The 26,226-nt window shown below is 39.4% G+C and overlaps 2 protein-coding genes across 2 annotated transcripts; one reads left to right on the forward strand and one right to left on the reverse strand.

Annotated features, from left to right (window-relative positions):
- Window positions 1-3,041: 3,041 nt before the first annotated feature.
- LOC113248267 (olfactory receptor 52P1-like) lies at window positions 3,042-3,977 on the reverse strand. The gene has a single exon (XM_026489633.3). It carries the CDS (start codon window positions 3,975-3,977, stop codon window positions 3,042-3,044), a length of 936 nt encoding a protein of 311 aa, XP_026345418.3.
- Window positions 3,978-20,448: 16,471 nt separating this feature from the next.
- Window positions 20,449-21,438, forward strand: LOC113248228 (olfactory receptor 52P1). Its single transcript, XM_026489586.2, has one exon. The coding sequence runs from the start codon at window positions 20,449-20,451 to the stop codon at window positions 21,436-21,438; it is 990 nt and encodes a 329-aa protein (XP_026345371.1).
- Window positions 21,439-26,226: the final 4,788 nt, after the last annotated feature.

Raw genomic sequence — 26,226 nt, forward strand, 5'->3', positions numbered from 1 at the left:
GAAGGCCCCAGTCACTAGATTAGGTCCTACTCTAATCCAGTATAACCTTGTCTTAATTTGATTACAAAGGCCCAAATAAGGTCATATTCTGAAGTTCTGGGTGAACATGAATTTTGGGGGACACTATTCAACGAAGTAAAGCATGCATCTGTTCAGACCAATTCCTTACGTAAATAAAATTCTACAAGCATTATTACTACCTGCATAATTATGGGGAAATTACAAAGAAATTTAGTTTCTGTAAAGTTATCTGCAAAATGGGTATTACTACACAACTTGAGTTAGAGTGGAAGTGGTTCTATGAGCTATTATATATACAAATACCTAGAATAACTAGCACAGAGCCACTTCAACAGATGGTATTTCTTTTCTTTTCTTCTTTTCTTTTCTTTTTTTTTAACATATAATGTATTATTTGTTTCAGGGGTACTAGGTCTGTGAATCATCAGTCTTACACCATACACAGCACTCATCGTAGCACATACCCTCCCCAATGTCCATCACCCAGCCACCCCATCCCTCCCACGCCCCTCCACTCCAGCAATCCTCTGTTTCCTGAGATTAAGAGTCTCTTATGGTGTGTTTCCCTCTCTGGTTTTGTCTTGTTTCACTTTTTCCTCTCTTCCCCTATGATCCTCTGCCTTGTTTCTCAAATTCCACATATCAGTGAGATCATATGATAATTGTCTTTCTCTGATTGACTTATGTCACTTAGCATAATACCCTCTAGTTCCATCCACATCATTGCAAATGGCAAGATTTCATTTTTTGATGGCTGCATAATATTCCATTATATATGGATATATATATCCATTGCATATATATATATGTATATATATATATCACACATCTTCTTTATCCAGTCACAACAGATGGTATTTCTGCTGAAATTAATAGAACGTCAGAAACAGAAGATAGGACTCTTCCATTCACTCCTATTCTAGCACAAAACTACCTCAACCTTAGCTATTGCCCTGAACTTTATGGTTTCTTACTATCCAGTGTCCTCACATGTTTATCTAAAGTTTGAACGTTACCATTCTTCTCTATCATTAATATTATGTTGATAACAGTAGAATACTCAATCCTTTATGTGCTTAGTTTTTTAAACTCTGACATGCTGATCATGGTGGTGGCCAAAAGTCAGTGTCAGGCATAAATCCTCTCTCTATGTTCCACCCTTCAATGGGAAATCCGAGTTATGAAGTGCACAAAGGCACAGGGAAGCCACCGTAGATTAATTATCTGCTTCTACTCTGTTTCCTTCCCCCAGGCCAAACTTCCCCCAGGACACCCTTCATAAGAAAAACATTTTCATAGTTAAGAATGAATTAAGAAATTTGTTTACTAAGAGAGATAAATAGCAGAATAGACTGGAGATAATGGTTTCTTTCTCTTCTTAAAGGGTAATATGATCCCTCCCCCCTGTTTTGTAAGCATCTTCATACTCTGAAGGCTAGGCAAGACTAAGGAAAATTAAAGGAAAAGGAATCTTTAGTACAGAGGGCTCTCTCAGTCAAGGCCACATAAACTGAAGATGTTCTTAAGGTTTACAGATGGGCAAGCTGAACAGAGTAGAGAGGAGGTCAGGACTGGACAGAAGTCCTGGCTGGGTTTAAAAGTACATACACACCTCTTAGTGTCATATCTTTTTAAGTATCTCAAGCACAGGGATAGAGATTTAAGAAGGATTTAGAAATTTAGGGTTCTTTTTCCTGACTTTACCATCAATAATCACAATTGTTTAACTTTAAAACTGTGCTAAAACTGTGACTACCTTTTTTTTAAGATTAATTAATTAATTTACTTATTTATCAGAGAGAGAAAGGGAGAGAGCGTAAGTAGGGGAAGCAGCAGGCAGAGGGAGGAGCAGGCTTCCTGCTGAGCAAGGAGCCTGACGTAGGGCTTGATTCCTGGACTCTGGGATTATGAACTGCGCCAAAGGCAGATGCTTAACTGACTGAACTACCCAGGCATCCCCAAACTGTGACTATCTTAGTTTTTGGTAGTTCTTAGCCCATAGATTCATTTTAACTTTTGTTAGAAATGGAGTCATTTTGCCTACCTACCCAATCTTGTATTTGCCTTATTACATTACGCAATTGACCTTATGATAACTATGTATTTAAAATGATTGGATAGAAATCACTACAACGATTTAAGTATCTCAGCGTGACAAGGCTTCATCATATAAGCTGCTGTTCATGCATGATTTGAGTCACCACGGAATATTGCTTGAGGAACAGGTAGCTTCCTGTTAACATAAGCTTGTTTTTGTTTTGTTTTTTTAAGGTAAATTTCCTGGTCTCAGGAGCCTGTTGAATTAGTCATCTGGACACTCATTTTCCCTTGCAATGAAACCTTCTGTGACACATATTTCAATAGTCCCCACATTCTGAGTCTGTATGTCTTCTTCAAGCTCCTTCATTTTGGCTATAAGCATCCACATCATTGCAATCATCCAATTGGTATTGTGAACATGTTGCCTTGCCATTGCATTAAAAACAATTCCTATTGAAAAGCTCGATTTCCTGAAGAGTTACTACATGTTAAGGTGGTATCCAAAGAAAATGAGTATGTCAGATCCCTTTCAGTATTAAGACATTCTTTAGAAACAGACACAGAATTCAAAAAATAGAAAATAGAAAACGAAAGCAAGTATAAACTTTCCACCCAGACAAGGAAAGGTGATCTTGGATTATTTACAGAAAAATCTTGTGTGTACTTACGAACACGAACACAGATGTGAAAGGCATCAGGAGACCCGTGTTGTAAGAGGGCTCTTGTTAAACAGACATAGAGCCATCTTGGCCTCTTCCTTTTTAGTTATTAGCTCAATGAAAACATGAATATATTGGTTCTGTGTTCAAGCCCAAACAGAACAAGCCAAAATGTTAAGAAACCACCCCAGACACTCTTCCAGATCTATCTGTTCCACAGGTCATTTAGAGATACAACTGGGTCTTGGATATTTGGGCAAAAGCAATGTCATCTGTCCTTGCTGTTTATTTACTCACGGGCATATTGTCTACACTCACAGCCTATGCAGGTCCTCTGCAAAGGCATTTAGCTACCCTGTGCCGTATTTCCTTCATTTTTATGCCATAGATGATAGGGTTGAGTACTGAGGGTAAAAGAAGGTAGAGATTGGCAAGGAGAACATGAGCATGAGGTGGGATACTGTGACCTATGCGGTGGGTGAGAGATGAAAAGAGTGCAGGCACATAAGTGACAAGAATGACAAAGAGGTGGGCTGAACAGGTGTTGAGGGCTTTGCAGGTTGTGTCTCGAGAGTTTAGGCGTACCACAGCTTGCAGGATGAGTCCATAAGAGAAGCCAATGAGCAGCAAATCAAGTCCCACCACGAGCAGAATCACAAAGAGCCCATAGATACGGTTAGGTATGGCATGGCCACAGGCCATTTTCACCACAGCCATGTGGTCACAGTAGGTATGAGGAATGACCACGTGGCAGAATGTCAACCTTTGAAGTAGGAGAGGCATGGGCAGAATAAGAATCACACCCTTGGCTAGAGCCACCAATCCCAGGCGTCCAACTAAAGAATGACTCAGAATCGTATTGTAGTGTAATGGCTCACACACAGCCATGAAGCGGTCAAAGGCCATTGCAACAAGTAGGGCTGATCGTACCACAGATGCTCCATGGATGAAAAACATCTGGGTGAAACAGGCCTTGGCAGTTATGTCCTTATCATTGAACCAGAAGAGGCAGAGGAACTTGGGCAACAGAGCCAGAGCAGATATGAGGTCAGCCACCATAAGCAAGGCCAGGAACAGGTACATTGGGCTGTGAAGTGTGGGCTCTGTGGCCACCAGAAAGAGGATGGCACCGTTGCCGATGAGGATAGCCAAAAACATAGAAGAGAAAGGGAGAGATAACCACAAGTGCTGCGACTCTAAGCCTGGTATGCCCGTCAAAGTGAAGGTCAAGAAGCTGGAATGGTTGAAGATTAGCATGGTAGAAACTGTTGGTGGTTGTTAAAGCAAGTTTAGACACCTGTCAATGAGACGTGCGGTGGTTTGTTTATACCGGTTTGACTTTTAATGACGTGCCGAGATGGGGCTCAGAGAAAGATGGAAAAATACCTTTGGGGTCATGGAGTCTGCAATCTGGCTTCAAGTCTATCTGTAAGCAACTCTATTGTTTTTACACTCATTTCTTTGTGAGCTGAGGTTTGGGATTCTTTTCTGTATAGAGGATGTTGTAGTGGACCTTTACTCCTACCTGTCCAGTTCAGCTGTTCAATACTTCAAAAAAAATTTCTGGAGTCCTAAGTAAGAATAGAAGAAAATATTTTTACCCTTGATTAAAAGATGGAAAAAGCTGATACAAGATCCATGATCCTCTCATAGGGAAGCTTCCCAACTAGAGAAGAAATATGCCTACTCACCCCTTGTTGCAGAAGAGCTGAGCTGTTGGGGGAAATTTCCTTTGAGTTTCTTTGCTTTTATGTGTTGTCCCTCTTTCAGGGATCCACACTCTCTGGTCATGAAGCTTTTTCTCCTTTTGGGGTCCTCTGCTTTTCAGACAATATATAAAAGATATATTGTTCAAATAAGGACACCATCCATGGCTGCTTCCCGCTAGCATTCAAGTATTTACGCACTCAATGAACAGTCCTTTGACGTTTTTGCATGAGTTGTGCATCTTTCTTTCATTTACAACTGGCCCTGATTCATGTATAGATTGAATTGCCTTTAATCATGAGGCGTTTACTTCAAATTGGAGCCCACTGGCTCTTTTATTCTTCAGTTCCTATCATGAATTAACAGAATTTCTCTTTCTTTCCAAAGATCTATAGACACTCTAAGCAGTAAAGCAAGAACCCCTTCCACAAATACCTGCCTGCATTGTATCTATTTTTTTCATCTCCCACATGTTGTCCATTTCATCTATTTTTTAGGTTATGTATATCTAATTTGTGCCTATAACCTCTACTCATAGTCTCACATTTTAGGGAACTTAACATTATCACGTAAAATGATATTTAGAAAGTCCGTTGAGCTGTTGAGGTCATGGAGATGATTAGTGATACATAATGCATATATTTGCATTATGATGGATAATTGTGCTAAACTTAGGCATCTAAAAGAAAGCTAATCTTTTTAATAGAGTGTGTGGAGGGGCAGGGAGGAAACCAGGACCAATAACACGGAGAGAAGAATTTTGCCCAAATGAAGTTAACACTGTCACTAGCATTTTGTAGAAGATACTAGTGAATAATTCTCCTTGGAAAGTAGTCTTACAGGGTGCACTTTTTTTTAAAGGGGGGAGGAGCAGAGGGAGAGGGAGAGAGAGAATCTTAAGCAGCCCTATGTGGGGCTCTGTGCTCAGCATGGAGTCTGCTTGAGATTCTCTCTCCCTCTCCCTTGCCCCTCCTCCCACCCTGTCTCTCTTTAAATAAATAAATAAATAAAATATTTAAAAAGGCTGCTTATACTAAATATTTTGTGTATGATTCAAAAAGTATAGGCTTACCTCATTCTAGTTCTCATCCTAAAATTTGACCTCATTCATTATTAACTATTATTCTTGTCTTTATACAATCCTTGAGTAAAGATTTCCTTTGCTTTTCATATTGAAATCTGACCTTAACTGCCTAAAAACCTGTTCCTGAAATTATACTACTCTCTTGGCCAACTGACTTTCCCTTCTTCAATGAGACTCTGAGCTATTCTCATTGACATCACCACCTTCCTAGCCAATACATATTTTGTTTTCACTTGGGCCACTAAAATAATCTCCTCACTGGTCTTTCTGCTTCTTTTGTCTACATAATGCTTGTTGCCCGTAGACTGGCCCTATTATCTTTAAAAACATAAATAACATGATATGATTATCCTCAATAGCTCCCTATTATAGAAGGAATAAAATCAAAGAACTTGCCATGATGTACAAGGCATTCCAAAGCACTCCGGTCATGAATACTCATGATACTCATGATATGCAAAGTGTCCTTCAGCCTCAGCTCACCCCTTCAGCTCCAAGCTTCTACCACTCTCTCCCCTGGCTCACTTCACTCTTGACCATTTTGCTCTTCTTAAGGAAGCATGCTAATTTTGTTCCTGACTTAGGGTGTTTCCTCTTGTCCTTCCATTTCCCCACATTCCCTCATATCGCCCATTCCCTACCTTAATGTGTGTCTGTGATGATATAATTGCTTCTCAAACTTCTATTTTTATTCATACTAAACCACATATTATCTCCTGAAACAGCCATTTTTTTTTCTTCCTGATATCTTCATACTTCATAGTCGAAAGAATGGCTCCAAGTTCTGGCTGCATATTAGAAACATCCGAGGGGTTTAAAATTTGCCAATATTTAGAAAGCCTAAGTATATTTAAGTAACAGTGAGAAATTCAGTGTGACCTTGATGTCAAGTGCATGGAATTCTGGGGACAGTGTCAGGAGTGGACCCATGACTAACAGTTCCTTTTGCCTAAAATGCTTTCCACATTCCTTTCTTTTTTTCTTGACAAACTCGTATCCTCACTTCTCTGCTCTTGCCCACTTTGTGGCTCTGTCCATATATCTGTGTTCTATTGCATAGCACTTCAGCTAAATTTCCTTTCTTTAAGCAATTCCTCTCTAATTAAACTTGCATTTATTAAGTACTCGCTATGAGTCGGGTTTTGTAAATCAACTCTATTTTGTCATATGTGACAGTGCTTCTGCATCATTTCAAAACCATCTGATTCTTGAATCTTTACTCCCTCACCCCTCCACATCCTCTGTAAACTTGTTCAATTTTCAGAAGTGGGGCACTATTTTTAGGTATCTGGGGTAGAGGTGGCTGGGTGGATAGCAAATTGATGCCAGTTAAATAGAATTAGAGGGGGCTGCAGACAGAAGGCATTTAGGCATTTCAATCCAATCGAAAGACGAGGTAGGGGTAGTTTTAATGATTAACATCAGAACTTACCTAGAAATGTTCTACTATATTCTTCTTACCCCTCTTCTCTTCTGATAACCAGAGCCTTGTTATTCTAAGTCATAACTTGAATCTGCCTATTTCATGTTTCATGGCACACTATTTTTCCTTTTTATGTGAGCTGATTTTAGCTCCTGGAAAGGGGCTCCCTGCGCACCCCAGCTCTCCTCTTCAAATTATTCCTGGGATACAACATATAAGCTTTCTTGTTGCAGTGGACCAAACCTCTCATACTATATAAGGGAAATTTTGAACTCTAGTATTTCATCACCCAAGAACTCTGGGCATAGCTACAACTCTCCAGAAGCCAAGTGAAAAGGAAAGGTAATAGAAGTAGCTCTTTAGGGGATCCCACTGGGCCTGGTACTCAAGAAACAACAACACCTGAAGAGTGGTTCTCAGAGGAAAAGGGACAATTTTGGCCATTTCCAGTTTTCTTTTTCTTTTTTTAAAGATTTTATTTATTCGACAGAGAGAGAGACCGCCAGCGAGAAAGGGAACACAAGCAGGGGGAGTGGGAGAGGAAGAAGCAGGATCCTAGCAGAGGAGCCTGATGTGGGGCTCGATCCCATCACGCCGGGATCATGCCCTAAGCCGAAGGCAGACGCTTAACCGCTGTGCCACCCAGGCACCCCTCCAGTTTTCACGTAATGATGGTGTTACGTGACTTCTCTCTGTTTGGTGGATGCCTATAGACACAACTTCAACCCTTTTCATAGGGACTTCTGAATAAAGTCATGCCTCTAATAGGTAATAGTTTATAATCCTCACGCAAAACAATACTGCTTTTGAGGAAACTCAGGTACCTCTGTGCCATTATAAGAGGAGAACAAAGTGCTGATTTAGCAAATGGTAATTTCCTATCAAAAGAGAATAGAATTTTTTGGATGGACCCTAACTTTGGAAGACACAAAGACAGTCATTTTGTATCCAAATGCCTCTGTAATGAATTTCTCTGTACAACCACCGTTGAAAAGAATACAGCAGTTGTGCTCAACCTTTCAAAGGGCTTTTAAAAATACAGCTTGGGGATGTCTGGGTGACTCAGTCAGTTAAGTGTCTGCCTCCAGCTCAGATCATGATCTCAGGGTCCTGGGAGGGAGCCCCATGTCAGGCTGCCTGCTCAGCGGGAGTCAGCTTGTCGCTCTAGCCCTCCCCCTGCTTATGTGCTCTCTCTCTCTCAAATAAATAAATAAAATATTAAAAACAAAGCCACACATGCAGATTGCTGAGCATCATCCACTGTATTTCTGTTCAGTGGGTCTGGGGTGGGACCCAGCAATTTGTGTGTCTGACAGGTCCCCAGGTGATGTTGATACTACTGTTCTGAGGACCCCACCTTGAGAAGCACTGGATTAATGTATGGTCAGTTGTGTTCCAGGAACTGCACATGGAGAGTATTTATAAATTTTTATCTGATAACACATTCATGGTTAGTTGCAGCTGATCACAGATTCAGAGCAAGCTCTCAAGAGTCACATTTTAAACATGTAAGTCTTCATATTTATTCAGTTATATTTCTTCCCACTTCTGTCAAAGTAGGAACAGCTTTTGGGAATGCCTTTACCTTAAAAAGCTAAAGGTTCCTTACAAAATTGATTTTGTAATTAAACTATTTTTCTCTTTGATGAAGATACTAAGTAATAATGTTTTTCATTTTGAGATGATGAAGGCATGGTTGTAATTCTTGGTGGAAACCTTGAAGATGTGGAGAAGATGTTGCCCTTTTTGTATTAATGTGTGCTTTACTCTAGGGTAATGGCTCTATCCCTCTCCAACTGAACATTTCCTTAAACAATTCTTAGCTTTGAATTTACATGCATCTCCTCTTAACAGATTTAAAATCTGTATAATCTCCCAATTGTAATACAAAGGATAAAAAGTAATTTGCGATAGATGTAACAATTGTATATATGTGATACATACATATATGTGATAAGTATATGTATAATACACACAAGTATGTATAATACATGTATGTAATAAAGACAAGTGTCTTTTAATATGCAATATTCAGGCATGACAAGAAATAGAAACCTAGTGAAGTTAGAAGTTAGTCTCTGTGAATAGGACAGTTGTGTGGGGGAGAAAAATAATTTTCCCTTCACCACACTGAGTTCTTGGCTGAGCCACCCCTGAAATAAAAAGATTCACAGGAGGAAAACAGAAGTTTGATAACATGTATATCTCCTGTATACATGGGAGAGACTGAGGAAACTGAGTAATTCTCTGAAGTGGCCCAAACCACCCACCGTCTTAAATACTATCTCTAGCTAAAGACAAAAGAGGTTGTTGGTGGGTGGGGAGAGGAGAGGAGAAGCAGTTATGGAGGTTATTATGGAAAGCACAGTAAACGAGAACAAGGTTTTGTGTGTGTGTGTGTGCGTGTGTGTGTGTGTGTGTGTGTGTGTGTGTGTGTGTGAAGTAAACTCTGCTCCCAACATGGGGCTCAAACTCATGACCTTGAGATCAAGAGTCACATGATCTATTGACTGAGCCAACCAGGCTCCCCACGGAGGGTAAGGCTTTTAATGGAGATTTAAACCATTGTCTTCTCCACTGATAAAAATGTCCAGTGATGTAGGCTCCTCCTTCTCTTCCTGGAACAGAGGGAGAGACCCCAAAACAAATGGAGATTTCCCTTATAAGTGTAAATGTCCCTTACAAAAGGGTAACCGCTGTTCAATTTTTAGAGCTTTTCTTCTGTCTGCTGTTTCTTAAAAATAACCAAGCTAAAATAATTCTTAGGACAAAGAGGCATATTTTGAAGTGACAAATTCTGTTTCCTCTTCAGTTGCAAATACAGATGGATTGAGGTCAGTGGTCTAAGGAACTCAAATACAACATGTTTTTTTTTTGCCATCAATGACTTCACAGTTCTTGGCGAAGTCCTAAATAAATTAAGGTAGAACCAATTTTTAATTACTTCTCAGGGAAATTTAAATTTTGTGTTTGTGTAGCTGGGCTTGGCTCTTGGTGTGCATCTATTCTGAGAAGAGCATACCCCAGGTGGCCTCTAACTCCTTAGTCTGGGCTCTAGGATGAAAACACGTGGAGTGTTCGTGATTTCACATGTATTCCGTTTGAATCCTGAAACCAAGCTAATACAACTTGTCTCATGTATAGAGCAGTGCCTAACTGTGAGCAGTGCCTAACTGAAGTAGAACTGAAACAAAATTCATGTTGCTATAAACTGTATTTATTTCCTACTGCTACTGTAAGAAGTTATCACACACGGGTAGGCTGAAGACAACACAAATCTGTTACTTTATAGTTCTGGTGGTCAGGAGTCCAGAAGGATTTTGGTGGGTGAAAATCAAGAGGTCATCAGGGCTATGTTCCTTTTGGAGGATCTAGGAAAGAATCTGTTTCCTTGATTTCTCCAGATACTAGAAGGCACTGTCATTTCTTGGCTTTTAGCCTTCTTCCTCCATCTTCAAAGCCAGCAAGAGTAGGTCCTTCTCACCCTGCAATCTCTCTGGTTCTCTCTCTCTTTGGCTTTTCTTTCACTTATAAAGACCCTTTTGATTACATTGAGCCCACTTGGAAAATCCAGAATAATCTCCTCATCTCAAGGTCGACCATTGACCAAACTTAATTTCACACTTAACTTTAATTTCCCTTTGCCATGTAACCTAAAATATTCCAGGGATTAGGACTTGGACATTTTTGAAGGGTGTGGAGGCATTATTCTGCCTACTGCATAGACCATTAAGTTTTGGGTTGCTTTGTTATGTAGCATTACCATGACAAAAGACATCTAAAGCTAATGTACTTTAGCATATTACAAATATTTTATTATTTATAAATTATAAATATTATAAATTATAAATATTATTATAAAATACTTATGTTTAGTATTTAAATTTTGGCCTAGATAATAATCAAGAGATTTCTTATAGGTCCTCACTGTGTAGAACTTCACCATTTCTGCCTTCTGTCCATTAAATGCCAGAAGGTCAGAGTCCTTATTCTCTTTGACACTCAATTAATGACTTAAATTTAGCATATATTCTTCTCACACACGTTGTTTCTTTAATAATTATGAATGAGCTATTAAAATGTATTGCTTGACTTTATACATGTGTTTAAACATAGAAGTCTTACTGTATAACATTTTCATGCAGTATTTTGCATAATCTAGCTCTAGATTTTATCTGTAACATAACATTCCGTCCTTTTAATATAATGCAACTTTTCAAAAATTTTCATGTGAATGTTTTAACTTTTGCTATCACAGATAAAGAACATCCTTTTTATGTCTCCTTTTACAAGAGGTTTTCTGCATTAGTGTCCTAATCGACCTGCAATAATATGCCTTTTGTGATAATAAATAAGTTACAGGTATGCTGAGCTATTGATCTTCTCAGTCTTATGGCAGCTGGGAGTGGGATGGGGCGGGAGTGGGGTGGGAGTGAGGTTAGAAATAGGGGGGTTAGGACTGGAGTTGGGGGTAGAAATGGAACATTATTATGGAGGCTGAGCTGTCTCCAATTATGAGAAACTTCATTTCTTTATACCATAATGCTGTAATTTTTCTTTTCTTGAAGTTCCATGGTATTACAATGTTGGAAATATCCTACAATATAATATATACAAGGAAACAGAGTTGCTTTACTCAAGTGTATGCGTACTTTCACCTTTACTACATACTGTTAAATTTCTCTCCAAAATACTTCTGTCACCTTACACATTCATCCACAATATTTGAGTGTGTTCATTTCCCTATATTCTTACTAGCACTTGGTGTGGCCTAATTTTTTTAATCTGATGCATATGAAATGGCATCTAATTGTTATTTACAATTGCATTTTTCTTCTAAATTTATTAACCACATGAACTTTCTTTCTGTGTATTTTTCCTATCTTTTTAAATGGTTATTAGTCTCTTTAAAAATTGATTTAGATTAATTTTAATTTTATGTTTGTAAATATATTATCACTTATATCTGTTTCAATAGTTTTCTCCTTATCTATTGAATGTTGTTATTCCATATCATGCTAACATAAATCACGAAAAAGTGAACTGTATCAATTGCTTTGTAGGAGCCAAGGCAGAATGCCCCCAAGGTGTGCCATTTCAGCGTGCAGATTATGCTGATCTGAAAACAAAGAAAGCCTGGAAAATTCAAGAAGAAACTTTGACCACTCCCTACAACTGCCTAAAATAATTGGGTAGAGGACCTGCTTCAGGGAGAGATATCGCCATAATTAAATTTGATTTTTCCTGTTAACCTGTCTCATGTCAATTTGATTCTTAGTCCAGCTAGAAGAATCCTGAAAGGCAAAGGAATTTCTCCCCCACCCAGTGTCATTTCTGATATGCACATTTTTGTCTTACTTTTCTTAATTGTCCAGGATCATCAAGATATAAGCCTGTAATATTTCAAGAATTTAACCCATCTAGAATGTTTCATGTCTTTGGATCATGAAATGATCATATTCATTATGTTTTAAAGTACATTTTTTAAATTAAAGAGATTATTTTTTTTGTTTGAGAGAGAGAGATAAAACATGAGGGGGAAGGAGGGGCAGAGGGAGAAGCAGACTCCCCACTGAGCAGGGAGCCCTATGTGGGGCCAGATCCCAGGACCCTGAGATCATGACCTGAGCTGAAGGAAGATGCTTAACCAACTGAGCCTCCCAGGGGCCCCTGTTTTAAAATATATTAATAGCCAACTCCAACTACTGATGAGTACATCCTATCCTTTCTGATTATTAATGGCATACATGTCAAATAAATGTGTGGGTCTATTTCTGGGCTTTTTATTATTTTACAAATGTTATTTAATAATACTTTATATCCAGTAGAGCAAATCTCCTCACCTTGCTATTGCAAACTTGGCTATTATTAAATTTTTATTTTTTAATACAAATGTTACTGTTTAACAAGTTCTACAGAATTCCTTTTGGAGTTTTAACTGGGCTTACATCTAATTTACAGATCCATTTGAGGAAATTAGACATCTTTAGGGTGTTAAGTCTTTCATCCAAGATCATGGCATGATGTTCTTTTTAATCACATATAAATAAAATGTAAATATATAGCAATAAATATAAAATTCACTAATAAACTCTCACATTGTTCCCTAATGTTTAAAATTTTTCCATCTCTTTATGTGGACTTTGTATATGTCAATCTTGTTGAACTCTCAATAGTCTACAAATTCTCTGTAGATTCTCTTACTTTCAACACAAATACTAATATTCACACTTCTTATTCCTTTTATTTTTTTAAGATTTTATTTATTTATTTGAGAGAGAGCACAAGTAGGGGAGAGGGGCTGAGGGAGACAGAGAGAGAGAAGCGGAGTATCTGCTGAGCAGGAAGCCTGCCATAGGGCTCTATCCTGGGACCCTGGGATCATAATCTGAGCCAAAGGCAGATGCTTAGCTGACTGAACCACACAGGTGCCCCTCTTATTCCTTTTATTATTAGTTTCCTTTCTGATTGCATGGCTGTGACCCCCAGTACATTGTTCAGTATGGAAGGAGTAGGAATGCTAGTGGATTTCTTTGTAGTTTTTCTTTAGAAGCATTTATAAATACTTCCAAATTTTCACGATTTATTACACACTTCTAATTGTTTGACTTGCCACTACCTGACACCACTTGCTTCCCATTATATTTTCTTGAAATGTGTATAGTTGGTCGAAGATTTTATACTTATTTTCATTGGGTTTTTGTAGTAACACCATGTAATACTTTCATATTTGCCATATGTGATTTATGTCTGTTTTCCATTTCTAATATTTATTTTATTTGTCCTTTTTCTTTTCCCAAACACCCTAAAGTCCTGAAAGACATACATCAATAATACAATGAAATAAGAAAACACATTAGTTTCTGTATCAGTCAAGCTTCAATCAGAAAAACATAACTGAAAACAAAAACAAACAGAAAAACATAGTGAGATTATAAATATAGATATAATGCAAATACAGATATAGTTCTCTTCAGGAGAATGGCTTATATGGTACTCGTGCTGGCCCAGGAAGTCTGCAACCCACGAGGCAGATGGTCCGGAAGAAACGGTCGCAGCAGGCTAGAGCCACCCCAGGCATGGACTGAGCCTGTTTTCCACAGTGCAATTCTCTCTTTCCCCTAGGAAGACCTAGGCCCCGTTTAAGGCCTTGCAAGTGATTAAGAAAGGCCCACTCAGGTTAATTCCCCTAATTTAGAGTCGACTGATTGGGGTGTGTTGGCACATCTATGTAGCACCCACATGAGTGTTTGAATCACTGAGAGCTGCATGTGTGACACACCGTGACTGCTGCTTCCCTTCCATCCTCTTACCCTCACTAGAGACTATGTCTAGTGGCCCACCGCATATGGAACATGCCAGAATGGAAATTCTGGGGGGTGTAGTTTAGCCTGCCCAAGCTGACCCACCACAGCACTATCATAGCCTCCGCAGAATGCACCACCTGGGACTTTCCCTGGAACTTGCTGGCTTGTTCCGGAGAATGAACAAAGACATTATTTATTTCTTCCTCATTTTATTTTTATTTTTTCCTTTCACCTACAAGAGTGTGATGAATTGAAGGCTTTCTGGAGGCACTTTTAGCTGTAGGCAAATAGGACGTTTCAGGGGATGTTTCTGTAAAAGGAAAGCTGCTGCAAGCCTGCTCTGCTCTGGGTTTTTTAAGTGACTTATTTGAAGATGTTTGTGGCAGCTACACTACCTGATAGAACACATCAGGAGTGCAGACCACACTGGGAAAAAAACCCAACTGGAATTTGAGACAAAATTTTAATATTCTTTTTCTTAGAGCAGTGGTTCTTAAAATGGGATCTCCTAGCCAGTTGCATCAGCACTAATTGCGAAGCCATCTACTCCAAATTAATTGAATCAGAAATTCTGTGGGTGTGGACTAGCAACTTGTGTTTTAATAAGAGCTACAGGTAATTTTGAAGCACACTGAAGTTCAAATACTGCTGGCTTAGAGAGTCTCAGGAGCTAGGATCAACTGTATGCAGCCGACCAGAATTTAGTTCTGGTCCAGTTGCAGGGACTGCCCACGGTGAGGATAGATCTACTTCAATATGTTGTGATTAAAGGAGAAAATGACCAGAGCAGTATTTGAAAAGCTGATGAGAAGACCAAGTCCTACAGTTAATTGTGGACAGAAACCATAATTTTGCAAAGATAATATTTGGAAGTTTCCCTGCATCATTTGGGGTCCTAGATGATAGCTGGGGCTGGTTTTCTGGGAAGAGGAGTTTAAGATACTTGTTCATGATAAGAAAGAGGCTTGTGATGCACGATGGAGTAAAGTGTATGAGTGGTGAGGCTATGCCAAATAAATTCTCTGTGTATGGAAGTTTTGGCCAAGAGTGAATTAGACCCAGAAAAAAAACTGGGTTATGGATTAATGCAAAGAAATTCTCTAACAACACAATTTACTGAGATAAACACAATGAATATAGATTCACAGCAAAGGACACCAGGAGATATAAGTTTGATAATGTTTAATGTGTAAGTCTTCTCAATATAATTATTTCTTATGGTAAAAAACTGCTTTTGGCAATTCACATCTTCTATCAATGAGTGTAATTTCCTATTGAGTTCCATCAGCAGCTTGCTACATCTTGCATGGATAATATTAAAAAAAAAAAGGCAAGACATCTCACAAAGCCAGTCATCCTGCAGCTGTGTAACAATGGCCAGTCCGGGGACATATACAGTAATAGTGGAGTCCCAGGAAGGAGTAAACATAGCAGAAGAGGCCAGGGATAACCACCAAGGGCAAGAGGAAGGAGAGCATGTCCCAGAATCCTTGGGGAATGGGGCTGCATTGGAAACAGAGAGGGATTCAGATCAGATACCCACAGTCCCTACAGCCTCAGTGCCTCTAAAATGTTAGGTGCCCTTAGATAAACAGTGCCAGCACTAAGATGTGGAGGATTAAAACCAAAACAGAATTTTAAAAAGTGCTCCAAGAGAGTAGACTGCAAATACTTTTTTCCTGCCTCTTTAACAAAAGCCTCTGCTCTCTCTTCTACATTCTCATTTGGTCAACCAGAAGACAAAAGCTTAGCTGCTCAATTTCCTAGGGAACACAGAAGCTCCCTAGATGGCTCCAGGCATAAATCCAGTGCAACCCACTGAAATCTCTGGGGGTCCTTTAAGATATGTCTCATCATTATAACAACCTCTCAGCTCAACATTCAGATAGTTGAGGGTGGGAGACTAGTTATGCTCTTTCAGTCTTCTGAGGATGCTTCCAAACTGCTGTGCCTTCTCATTTCTGCTGTCCTGGAGTCATGTGAGTTTGGGCTAGGGAAAGAGTCTGGAAAAGATATTTCTTAGTCCTCAAGAGAAGTCTATCTGTGCAGTTGGTGGTGGGAAGTTTACTTCAAAGCAGGAAGGGTATTTAGAGGCCAGGAAAGGGGATGTTGCTGAATAACACCCCTGTGTGGTCTGTATTAGAGTTTTAGTTAATAGGCTTCCTACAATAAAAGTTTTAGTTTGGCATTAGGCCAAATAGAAAGAGGAATGGAGTGGAGAGCTGCCAGCAAAGGAAGTAGCAAGTGATATGTCAGCCAGAGCAGGGAAACGGGAGGTGTTGCAAAGAAAGTTGAAGACACTTACTATGATATTCCTGAAATTACTAATAAGAAATACTTATCCACTAAGCATTTCAGAGAAATGTCTGTACCTAGTGAAATAGACAGACACTGTATCAATACCAAGAACTTGGGCAGGGGAATCAGCAGGACCTTAATGATTACCTTAAACATGTTCATGGTCTAGGGTTCTAAAATGATGGCTTTGAGCTTTTTCAGCCACCTTTACCTGTGCTCTTGTGCAGACACAGTGACAACCTTTGGTCTGTGGCGCAGTTTCAGGCATGGAAAGTCTTCTCTCTCCCCAGTCTTCTCCCTGAATTGTGATGTTGGAACTTGTATCTTACTGAGGGCATTGGCTTTAATGTCACAATAAGAATTGGATCAGAGATTGAGTCAGAGGGACAAGTTCACACTGGAGTATGAGTAAGAATGGTCATACATATTTATCAACATCATAGACTACTTTATAAAGAGATGCTGTGAGACTAAGAGACTCATTCCTGTGAGTTGGATGGGGGTGGTGATGAATGTGGGTGAGTTGCTAAGAGAACAGAGCCCTGTGAAGGGGTTGGTGTGTGTAAAATTGGGATCCCTCAGAAAGAAACGACAAGAACGGCAAGTTATGTTCACTTACTTCTAGCCACTAATCTAATCAAGTGATACGTGGTAATCTGTGCTCCGTCCAGCTTCTACAAGAAAAAAACCATAAAGCATGGAGTCCGAGACCTAACACACAGAAAGCAACCTCACCGAAGAATCATCAGGTTAAGCCTCCTGGCTATGGGTGAGTGAGTTTGTGAGCCGACTGAAAACCGTAGGAAAGTCTGGCAAAAACGAAGTGGTTGGGTGGTGTTGCTGCTTGTGCACCGGACTCCTGCTCCATTATTTATGTTGAGCAGCTCAGCTGAGCAGAGCTCCACATTCACTCATCAAGCAAATCTGTGTCATAGAAACCAGAGCTGGGTGTGTCCAGGTTAGGCAAGAGCAGCCAGGGGAAGCTGTGTTCCAATCTCCTAATGATTGCCATGTGACCTCAGAGGGCATACAGAAAAAATTACAAAGAATATTAATTTTATCAGCAAGCTTGCTCTGCAACTGGACAGTTCTCATTACATAACTGTTCATGCGGAGACTAGAATCCAGATGACCTAGGACGCTGTGGGAGGATTCTGTATTGGAGATGAGATCAATTTTGTCTTAAAATAAAGGCAATGATAATAGTAAATGACATTTATTGATACCTTCTATGGGCCACAAACTTTACTGGGTACTTTTAAAGTTTTTCAACAACCTTACAAACTATTATTATTATCAAAAAACAGGTTGAAAAAATACATGATCTTAGAAGAAAATTGATTTGTCCAAGGCAGCACTGGCAGTAAGAGGTAAATATGAGGATTTGTTCTCAGTTTCATGGATTCCAATGTCTAACAGCTTTTTTATATTTGTTTATTTATTTATTTATTTATTTATTTATTTATTTATTTAACCACCACACCTTTCTGCTTTAAAAACTCAAAGGTCCTATGCTTCCAAAATATCCTACGTCTTTAGAGAATATGTCAAAGCAAGCATGATATCTGATTGTATTCCTGTCTGAATATTAGATGGAGATCTAAAGAGCTCAAATCACATCAATAATAGTCACATTTTTTAGACAAGCTAAAACTTTCACCTTGAAATGTTTTTCCTTAGGGAAGACAAGACCCTTTGTCAAATTGATCAGAAATTTAGGTCTTTGCTAATTCTGCCCTCCTACCTAGGCATAAGCTCACAGAGCCCTGTGACCAATGAGAATCTTTGTATGCACCTGCGGGTAAAGCTACATTTCTCTCTCTTCTGTGGAAGTTATGTGGCTTATTGGCCCTGAGCTGTAATTAGCATACCATTTGTCACCAACCTCCTCTGTTAGTCCTTATTTCTGAGAAAATAGTTGATTTTGTTTACCAACATGTTTGGTCTATCTGGTAATTTTCTTTTCTTTTCTTTCTTTCTTTCTTTTTTTTTTTTTTTTTTTTTTTTGTCTCTTAAACCCACCTAAATGGTAATGAAAGCTCTTCTGTGCAGAAGATGGAGAAACTTCCCTGATTTTTTCTCCAGTGACTGCACACACAGTATCTGGTCCATTAAAGAATAGGAGCATTTACTTCTTTTTTTTTTTTTTAAGATTTTTATTTATTTATTTGACACAGAGAGACAGACAGCAAGAGAGGGAACACAAGCGGGGGGAATGGGAGAGGGAGAAGCAGGCTCCCAGTGGACTAGGAAGCCCGACGCTGGGCTCAATCTCAGGACCCTGGCATCATGATCTGAGCCAAAGGCAGACGCTTAATGACTGAGCCACCCAGGTGCCCCTAAGAGAGTTTACTTCTATTCTCATCTGACATACACAACAGGAGCGAGAAAGAGTTATAGGGACGCCTGGGTGGCTCAGTCCATTAAGTGTCTGCCTTCGGCTCAGGTCATGATCTCAGGGTCTTGGGATTGAGCCCCATGTCGGGCTCCCTGCTCAGTAGGGACCCTGCTTCTCCCTCTCCCTCTGCCCCCTTCCCTGCTCATATTTTCTCTCTTTCTCTCTCTCTCTCTGAAAAATAAATAAAATCTTTTAAAAAAAAATGAAAGAGAGAGAGTTGTAACAAGGACTCAATTTCCCTTTGATAGCTGTCTTCTAACTCCCTAAATTTCCCAGAATCAGTGGCTTTTTTTGTACTGATTATTCTAGTACTCGTTATCCAGTTTCTAGAATAAGGATCATTAAAGAGGAGGTTCACATTAAATATTTGTGGTTGAACTCATAGAACAAATTTCTGGGCAGTGAAGTTCTTATTCCTGTTTTGAAAACTTCAAGTTAAAGTGATTTCTCAGCTTTTATCTTAATGACTAGATTTTTGTTTCTATCTCATTACCATCATGGTTTCACATGTTCTGGATGCTTCCTTTGAGCTTAAGTACTTCCCATTGTAGGCTGTGTCCTCTTAGGAAGAGGAGGTCTGGGAAAGGTGGGAGAAAGAGTAGTATAAGATTTTTCTTCAACAGAAGATGAGACATCACCATCCAGGCATGAGTGAAAGTAGCTACAAATCACTTCTTGACATTGTGGAAGAGTGAAATTGAGGATTTGGCTACATCCTTCATTTGAAATCACCAAGAACCACGGTTACAATGTGAATGAAAGATTAACCCAAGAGTGGACTGTAAAAGGTTGGACGTTTCTCTTTTAGAAATAGGATGAAGTCCAACAAGGGTTAACTTGAGCATCTTGGGAAGTGGAAATCAGACATGTGAGGGTGGATGGAACATCTTAGGAATCAGAAATATAAGTTGATCAGGAATATGTGAAAATTCCTCTTGGTTAGTGAAAGGAGTGGAAACAACTATGATAATAATAAGATCAGAAATAATTTCCAAGCACTGGGTCCCAAACCAGAATCCATTCTAGGTTGAAAAACAAGAACAATATCCAGCTCCATCCAGTGATTGCACTTTGCACTCTGGACTGACAGTCCCACCGTCTCTCTTCCCATACTTCAGAAAAGAGTGCGTGTGTGTGTGTGTGTGTGTGTGTGTGTGTGTGTGTGTGATATTCCTGGGAAGAATGGATGAAGTTCATACCTTTCTTTAATCTTAGCTAGAAGACAATTCTGATTTCTTTAAATGCCTGTTTGAATCTTTTTTTCACATTCATTTATTTTATTTAACAAGTATTATGTATCAAGTACTATTCAGAACTCTGTACAAATATTAACCAATGCAATTCTCTTAACAACTCGAGGGGACATAACTTTTTTTATCCCCATTTAGAGATGATAACACTTGCCTAACATTATATAGCTAGGAAGTGTCATTCAAGGCTCATTCATAACTCTGTTCTGTGTTGTCTCTTTAGGTAATGTGATACTGTGTGGGGGTTTCTGACCAGAGAAGATGCCCAGAGCTTTTGTCCAGCCCATGGAGTCTCCTAATCACACTAACCTGGACCCCTCTGTTTTCTTCCTCCTGGGCATTCCAGGTCTGGAACAATTTCACTCGTGGCTCTCACTCCCGGTGTGCTGCCTGGGCACAGCCACAGTTGTGGGCAACATCACCATTCTGGTTGTTGTTGCCACTGAACCAGCCTTACACAAGCCTGTGTACTTGTTCCTGTGTATGCTCTCAACCATTGACTTGGCTGCCTCCTTCTGCACAGTTCCCAAGCTTCTGGCCATCCTCTGGTGTGGAGCCGGACACATCTCTGCCTCTGCCTGCCTGGCACAGATGTTCTTTATTCATGCCTTCTGCATGATGGAGTCTACTGTGCTTCTGGCCATGGCCTTTGATCGCTATGTGGCCATCTGTCACCCACTTCGCTATGCTACTATCCTCACCGACACCATCATTTTCCGAATTGGAGTGGTAGCTATGGTGCGGGGCTCCATACTCATGCTCCCATGTCCCTTCCTCATTGGGCGTTTGAGCTTCTGCCAAAGCCATGTGATCCCCCACACATACTGTGAGCACATGGCTGTTGTGAAGCTAGCATGTGGAGACACCAGGCCTAACCGTGTGTATGGGCTGACAGCAGCACTGTTGGTTATTGGGGTTGACTTATTCTGCATTGGTCTTTCCTATGTCTTTATTGCACGAGCTGTCCTTCGTCTTTCATCCCATGAAGCTCGGTCCAAGGCCCTGGGGACCTGTGGTTCTCATGTCTGCGTCATCCTTATCTCTTATACACCAGCCCTCTTCTCCTTTTTTACCCATCGCTTTGGCCACCATGTTCCACTCCATATTCACATTCTTTTGGCCAATGTTTATCTGCTCTTCCCACCTGCTCTTAACCCTATGGTATATGGAGTTAAGACTAAAGAAATTCGGGAAAGGGTTGTCAGGGTGTTTCAAAGGGGGCAGGGAACTGGCGTCAAGGTATCTGAATGATCCAGAGGTATAGAAGGGACTTGGTCCAAAAAAGATTTTCAAGATTAAACAATCTTCAGTATTTGAGATTGGAAAGAGGTTTTAGTCTTGCACTGATGTCCTCTACAGGACCTCCTTTATTATTTTTTTAAGATTTTATTTATTTATTTGACAGAGATAGAGACAGCCAGCAAGAGAGGAAACACAAGCAGGGGGAGTGGGAGAAGAAGAAGCAGGCTCATAGCAGAGGAGCCTGATGTGGGGCTCGATCCCATAACGCTGGGATCACGCTCTGAGCCGAAGGCAGACGCTTAACCGCTGTGCCACCCAGGAGCCCCTCTACAGTACCTCCTAAACCATTTCTAAGAATAATAATAATAAAAAAAATCACAGAGGAGGTCAAATTAGTTCAGCATCCTTAACTTCCATCCCAGAAGTATAACCTAAGAAGGTTCTTCCAACCTAGGTCAGAAGAGCCTCTGCCTAGTCATAGAAACTTCCCTCACTTTCTGATCCTCTCCTAATACAGTGGGCATGGATTTCTAACCTCATACTTCGCACTGTAGCTGCTGTGTTACCATCTGTAAGGATCAGGAGATAGGACATACAGCCACAGTTAAAGAAAGTAGACCTGCCAAGTACTTACATGCTTTTGCATAAATATTATATTTTCTCCATTAGCACTTGAAACCAAAAGAGGAGAAGGAGTCACCAATACCCACAATATCAGCAAATGGGAGAGCTAGGGCTTGAAACCTAGAATCTTCTGGTACAGAACAATAAGACATCTATGGATGAGAGCATAGGCTAGGTCAGGAATAGCCCTTCATTTCTAAATGGGAATATTCATCCCACGGATATATTCTTGTCTCCACCCTCCAGGGAGCCAATTTAATTCCAAGTGACCTGGATATTATTCCCTGAAAAGCAATGTCCAAATATTCTTACACATTCTTACAAGGGCCTCCCAGAGGTCATTGACTTCTATCTCTAAACTTACAAAGGACAGTCACTTACATAAACCAATAGATGAGGAAGCCTTAGCCATTCATTCGTCCATTTATTTAGCAGGAAAAGGGAGCCATCCCACAATGCCAGGTAGAGGAGACACAAAACCCCCTGCTGGGAATTCATAGACCCTCTCTCCCTTGAAGAGTATCAGTCCTAAGGGCTGAACACTAGGACCAGCTTTTTAAAGCTTCTCTTCCCAAGAATATGAATATTTTGACTGTGATACTTCACACAGGTGGGGAGAAATAGTTTTGAAATATTACAATTCAATAAAATATGCTGAATACTGTCCGGTTTTCAAAGGAAAGAAAATCACTATGTTGTTCTAGAGGAGGATTGTCAGTGCAGGGGTGGTACTGACTTAATTTTTCATTCTAATCCTCAAATTGAGATATTCTTAACAGATTAGAAAGAATTTTAGACAATTCTAAACACCATAGTTCATCAGCTGACTTCCAATTTTATGCTTCAGATCTATAATCTCGCCAGCATACAAACCCTACATCCCAACTCTGGGACGCTTCTGTACTCTGTATTTTAAGTTCCTATCCTCAGAGTGTGGATCAGTCTTGAAGAAAGTACACAGACATGCAGACTGCAAACACTGTTTGCTCACAATTTTGGATATCAAGTAGGAACCTATTGCTACGTTGCTATGCTTTTACCTGCTGCATGCTTTGAAATAGTGTTTATCATTTTTGGTTTTCTTATGTATCCCATGCCCCTCATGGTTGCTATAGTCCATTCATTCTTTGTCTGTAAAGAAAAATGACATGATTAGAAGTAAACTACCTCAAATTCTAATCTTCACATTAACTTTTGACATCTATATGCATTGTTTCCTCCTTTATTACTGTACATATTTATTACTAATTCCTTTTTCTGATCAAGGAAGCTTCACAAAAAATGCTCTAGGGAGCTCAGACCATAACTCACTTCTTCTAGTTCTTATTTCTACAAGCGTTTGAATTTATTGGTACATTGACCTAATAGCAAAATTTCCCTTGACCTTTTTTATGGAAGTTTCTGGAAAATATTTTTGGATCTAATTACTTCTGCTTTCTTGACTCCTATTCCTTCCTACATTATAATCTGACTTCAACCACAAATTAAAGTTTCCAGTGAAGCATCTGTCACCAAAGCCACCGGTAATCTTTTCCAACTGGACTTCCTTACAACACTTTGTATTATTGACCATATCTGCTTCTCCGGAATGTCTCTGCTGTGACATTTGTGATACCCCACAATCCTAGCTTTTCTTCTTCTTCTTCTTTTTTTTTTTAAAGATGTTATTTATTTATTTGACAGAGAGAGAGACAGCCAGCAAGAGAGGGAGCACAAGCAGGGGGAGTGGGAGATGAAGAAGCAGGCTCCCAGCCAAGGAGCCCGATGTGGGGCTCAATCCCAGAACGCCGGGATCACACCCTGAGCCAAAGGCAGACGCTTAATGACTGCGCCACCCAGGCGCCCCGAATCCTAGCTTTTCTTCTGTGTTAATAATATTTTCCTCCTTGTTCCCAAAGAAATTATATTAGGTCAAAAAGGAAGCTTCAGTGAGGTCCATAAGGAAGAAATAATTTTAAAAATTCAAAACTGAGCACAATAAGGCTAGATATTAAAAAATAAAAGTCACTATCTTTAGCTATTCAGCAACTATAAATTCAAATGTCATTGACATATCCATTTCTTCAACAAAATTAGTATAGATGTTCTGAAGATAAACTTGTTCTTGGCATGACAAAATGGAACCTTTATTTGTTTTAAATAAATAATAGAGTGTCATATATGATTCATGAACAATTATATTTATTGTAGTATTTTTATTAAATAGAAAAGCCGTGGATATCAAATAATAGAAAAAATACTTAAATTCTATTCATCTATTTAATAAATATTTTACAGTCTTAAAAACCTTCTTTTGAAAGAACATTTAATATGTTAGTTATTCACTCTTAATTATATAAAAACAGCTATATATGTGTAATAATGTAATATTCCATTTCTATTAAAGCAATACTTGAGCATATATCCATGTTAATAAATTTAAAAGTATATACTGGTAAATGTTATTTCAATTGAGAGACAAATAAATATATTTTAAAAGGTTATTTTAAAAGAGTAATTTAATGAATAGAGCGAGTAAATCATTCACATAATTCACATAATATCCAACTTGGTTCCCTTGGGGTTTTTGCGAAACTTCATAGGGAAAGGAGCCAAACCTCTGGGGTAGTGAAATCATTAGGTTCTGTTAAAATATCTCCTTTCTGATCTATATCCAGGTATCTATCTACACGCACACACACACACACACACACATTCGCATTATATATATTTATATGGACACATGCATTCACACATATATACAGATACAGGTTTAGATATTTGTCAGTCACCATTTGGGGCCCCTGGAGTTTAGCTTGATTCCCATACCAGCAGTAAACTCTGATGCTTTGAAATGTTCCCTTAGGATACTTGGGGTATATAACATTTATTTTCCTTCAGGCTCAGGTCAGCAGTCTTCATAACAAGAAGTTAAAAACTTGCCCAGAGACTGTGATGTTTAGACAATCAAGTTCCTGGGAAATAGGACCGGATATATTTATCTCCTTGTTTTTCCTTCCCAAAACTAAGGTATTTAAATAGAACAATATAGGGGTCAGTGCAAGATACTTTCCATTTTAGACATAGAGGTAAAGAGGAAAAAGGATTTAAGGTTGGTACTAACTGCTTTTTTTCCAACCCACAGATGTAAATGTTTTATTCTGTTGACCTAGTTTCAAGTCAGAAAGCAATGCAAGACAATGATGCAGGGGCTGATAGAAATATTTATTCCCCACCTTTGGCATGAAAAATTCATTTAAGCGTTCGCGATGCCCATGCATCTATATAAACACTCTTAACTGTATAGGTGTATGTGCTTTGGGAGTGATGGAAACCAAGAATGCCCTGTCAGGGAATAACGGGAAATATATAAAGAACATTTCTAGGTCATGAGAGTCCATGTTCAAATTTCTTTTGCTGCCTACTTGCCTTCCCTTTTTTCCTTATGAGTGTCTGATTTTACTTGAGTTAGACTCTGGAAATTCTTACTTATACCAAAATATATTTTAGGCCAATATATATTATGTAGCTTTACTTACCAGGAAGAACCTATTGTCTTGTCATCAGAATTCAGAATGGTTTAGTGGGAGGAAGTAGTGTGAACCCTGATAGTTGGTTTTTCTTCTTTGTAATGCAAGTGCCTGATTTAAATTTTGATTGCCAAGGCATCCATTTCAGAGAGGCACCCACTTCCAAGATGCTATCTCAGGTAAACACAGTACCAGCCACACACCTGACTGGATAAGCCCCACACCTCCTTTGTTTTACACATCTTGGGTGATTCTGACAATTGACCTTTTGGGCCACTTGTTTTTTTCTCTTGCTGTGCTTTAAATTCCCATTCTTATGTTTTAAATACACTGATAAAGAGTGAGCCTGAGATACCCTAGGCTCCACCCTCAACCCCAATAAGAACAGAAGCCCAGATCCCCACACAGTCCCCGGGCCTCACTTCTCTGTGTGGTCCCAGATTTGCCATGTGATTTCCAGGACTTGTAAGTATTAAACATTTTCTTTTTTTTTTAATGCTTTTTTAAATTATATTATGTTAGTCACCATACAGTACATCCCTGGTTCTCTTTCAAAGTTTCCTGATGGTTTCTACTGAGGGCGGCCTGCAGTTAATCAGAAGAATCACAAGGGCCAGTCCAGTCAAAACACTGGTTATCCATAGGCTGAGACGAGCACACAAGT

This window comes from Ursus arctos, unplaced genomic scaffold (assembly GCF_023065955.2).
Source record: "Ursus arctos isolate Adak ecotype North America unplaced genomic scaffold, UrsArc2.0 scaffold_22, whole genome shotgun sequence".
In the NCBI taxonomy this organism is placed as follows: Eukaryota; Metazoa; Chordata; class Mammalia; order Carnivora; family Ursidae; genus Ursus; species Ursus arctos.

Coding starts and splice junctions, on each gene's coding strand:
- LOC113248267 (XM_026489633.3), bottom strand. CDS start 3,977: ATGCTAATCTTCAACCATTCCAGCTTCTTGACCTTCACTTTGACGGGC.
- LOC113248228 (XM_026489586.2), top strand. CDS start 20,449: ATGCCCAGAGCTTTTGTCCAGCCCATGGAGTCTCCTAATCACACTAAC.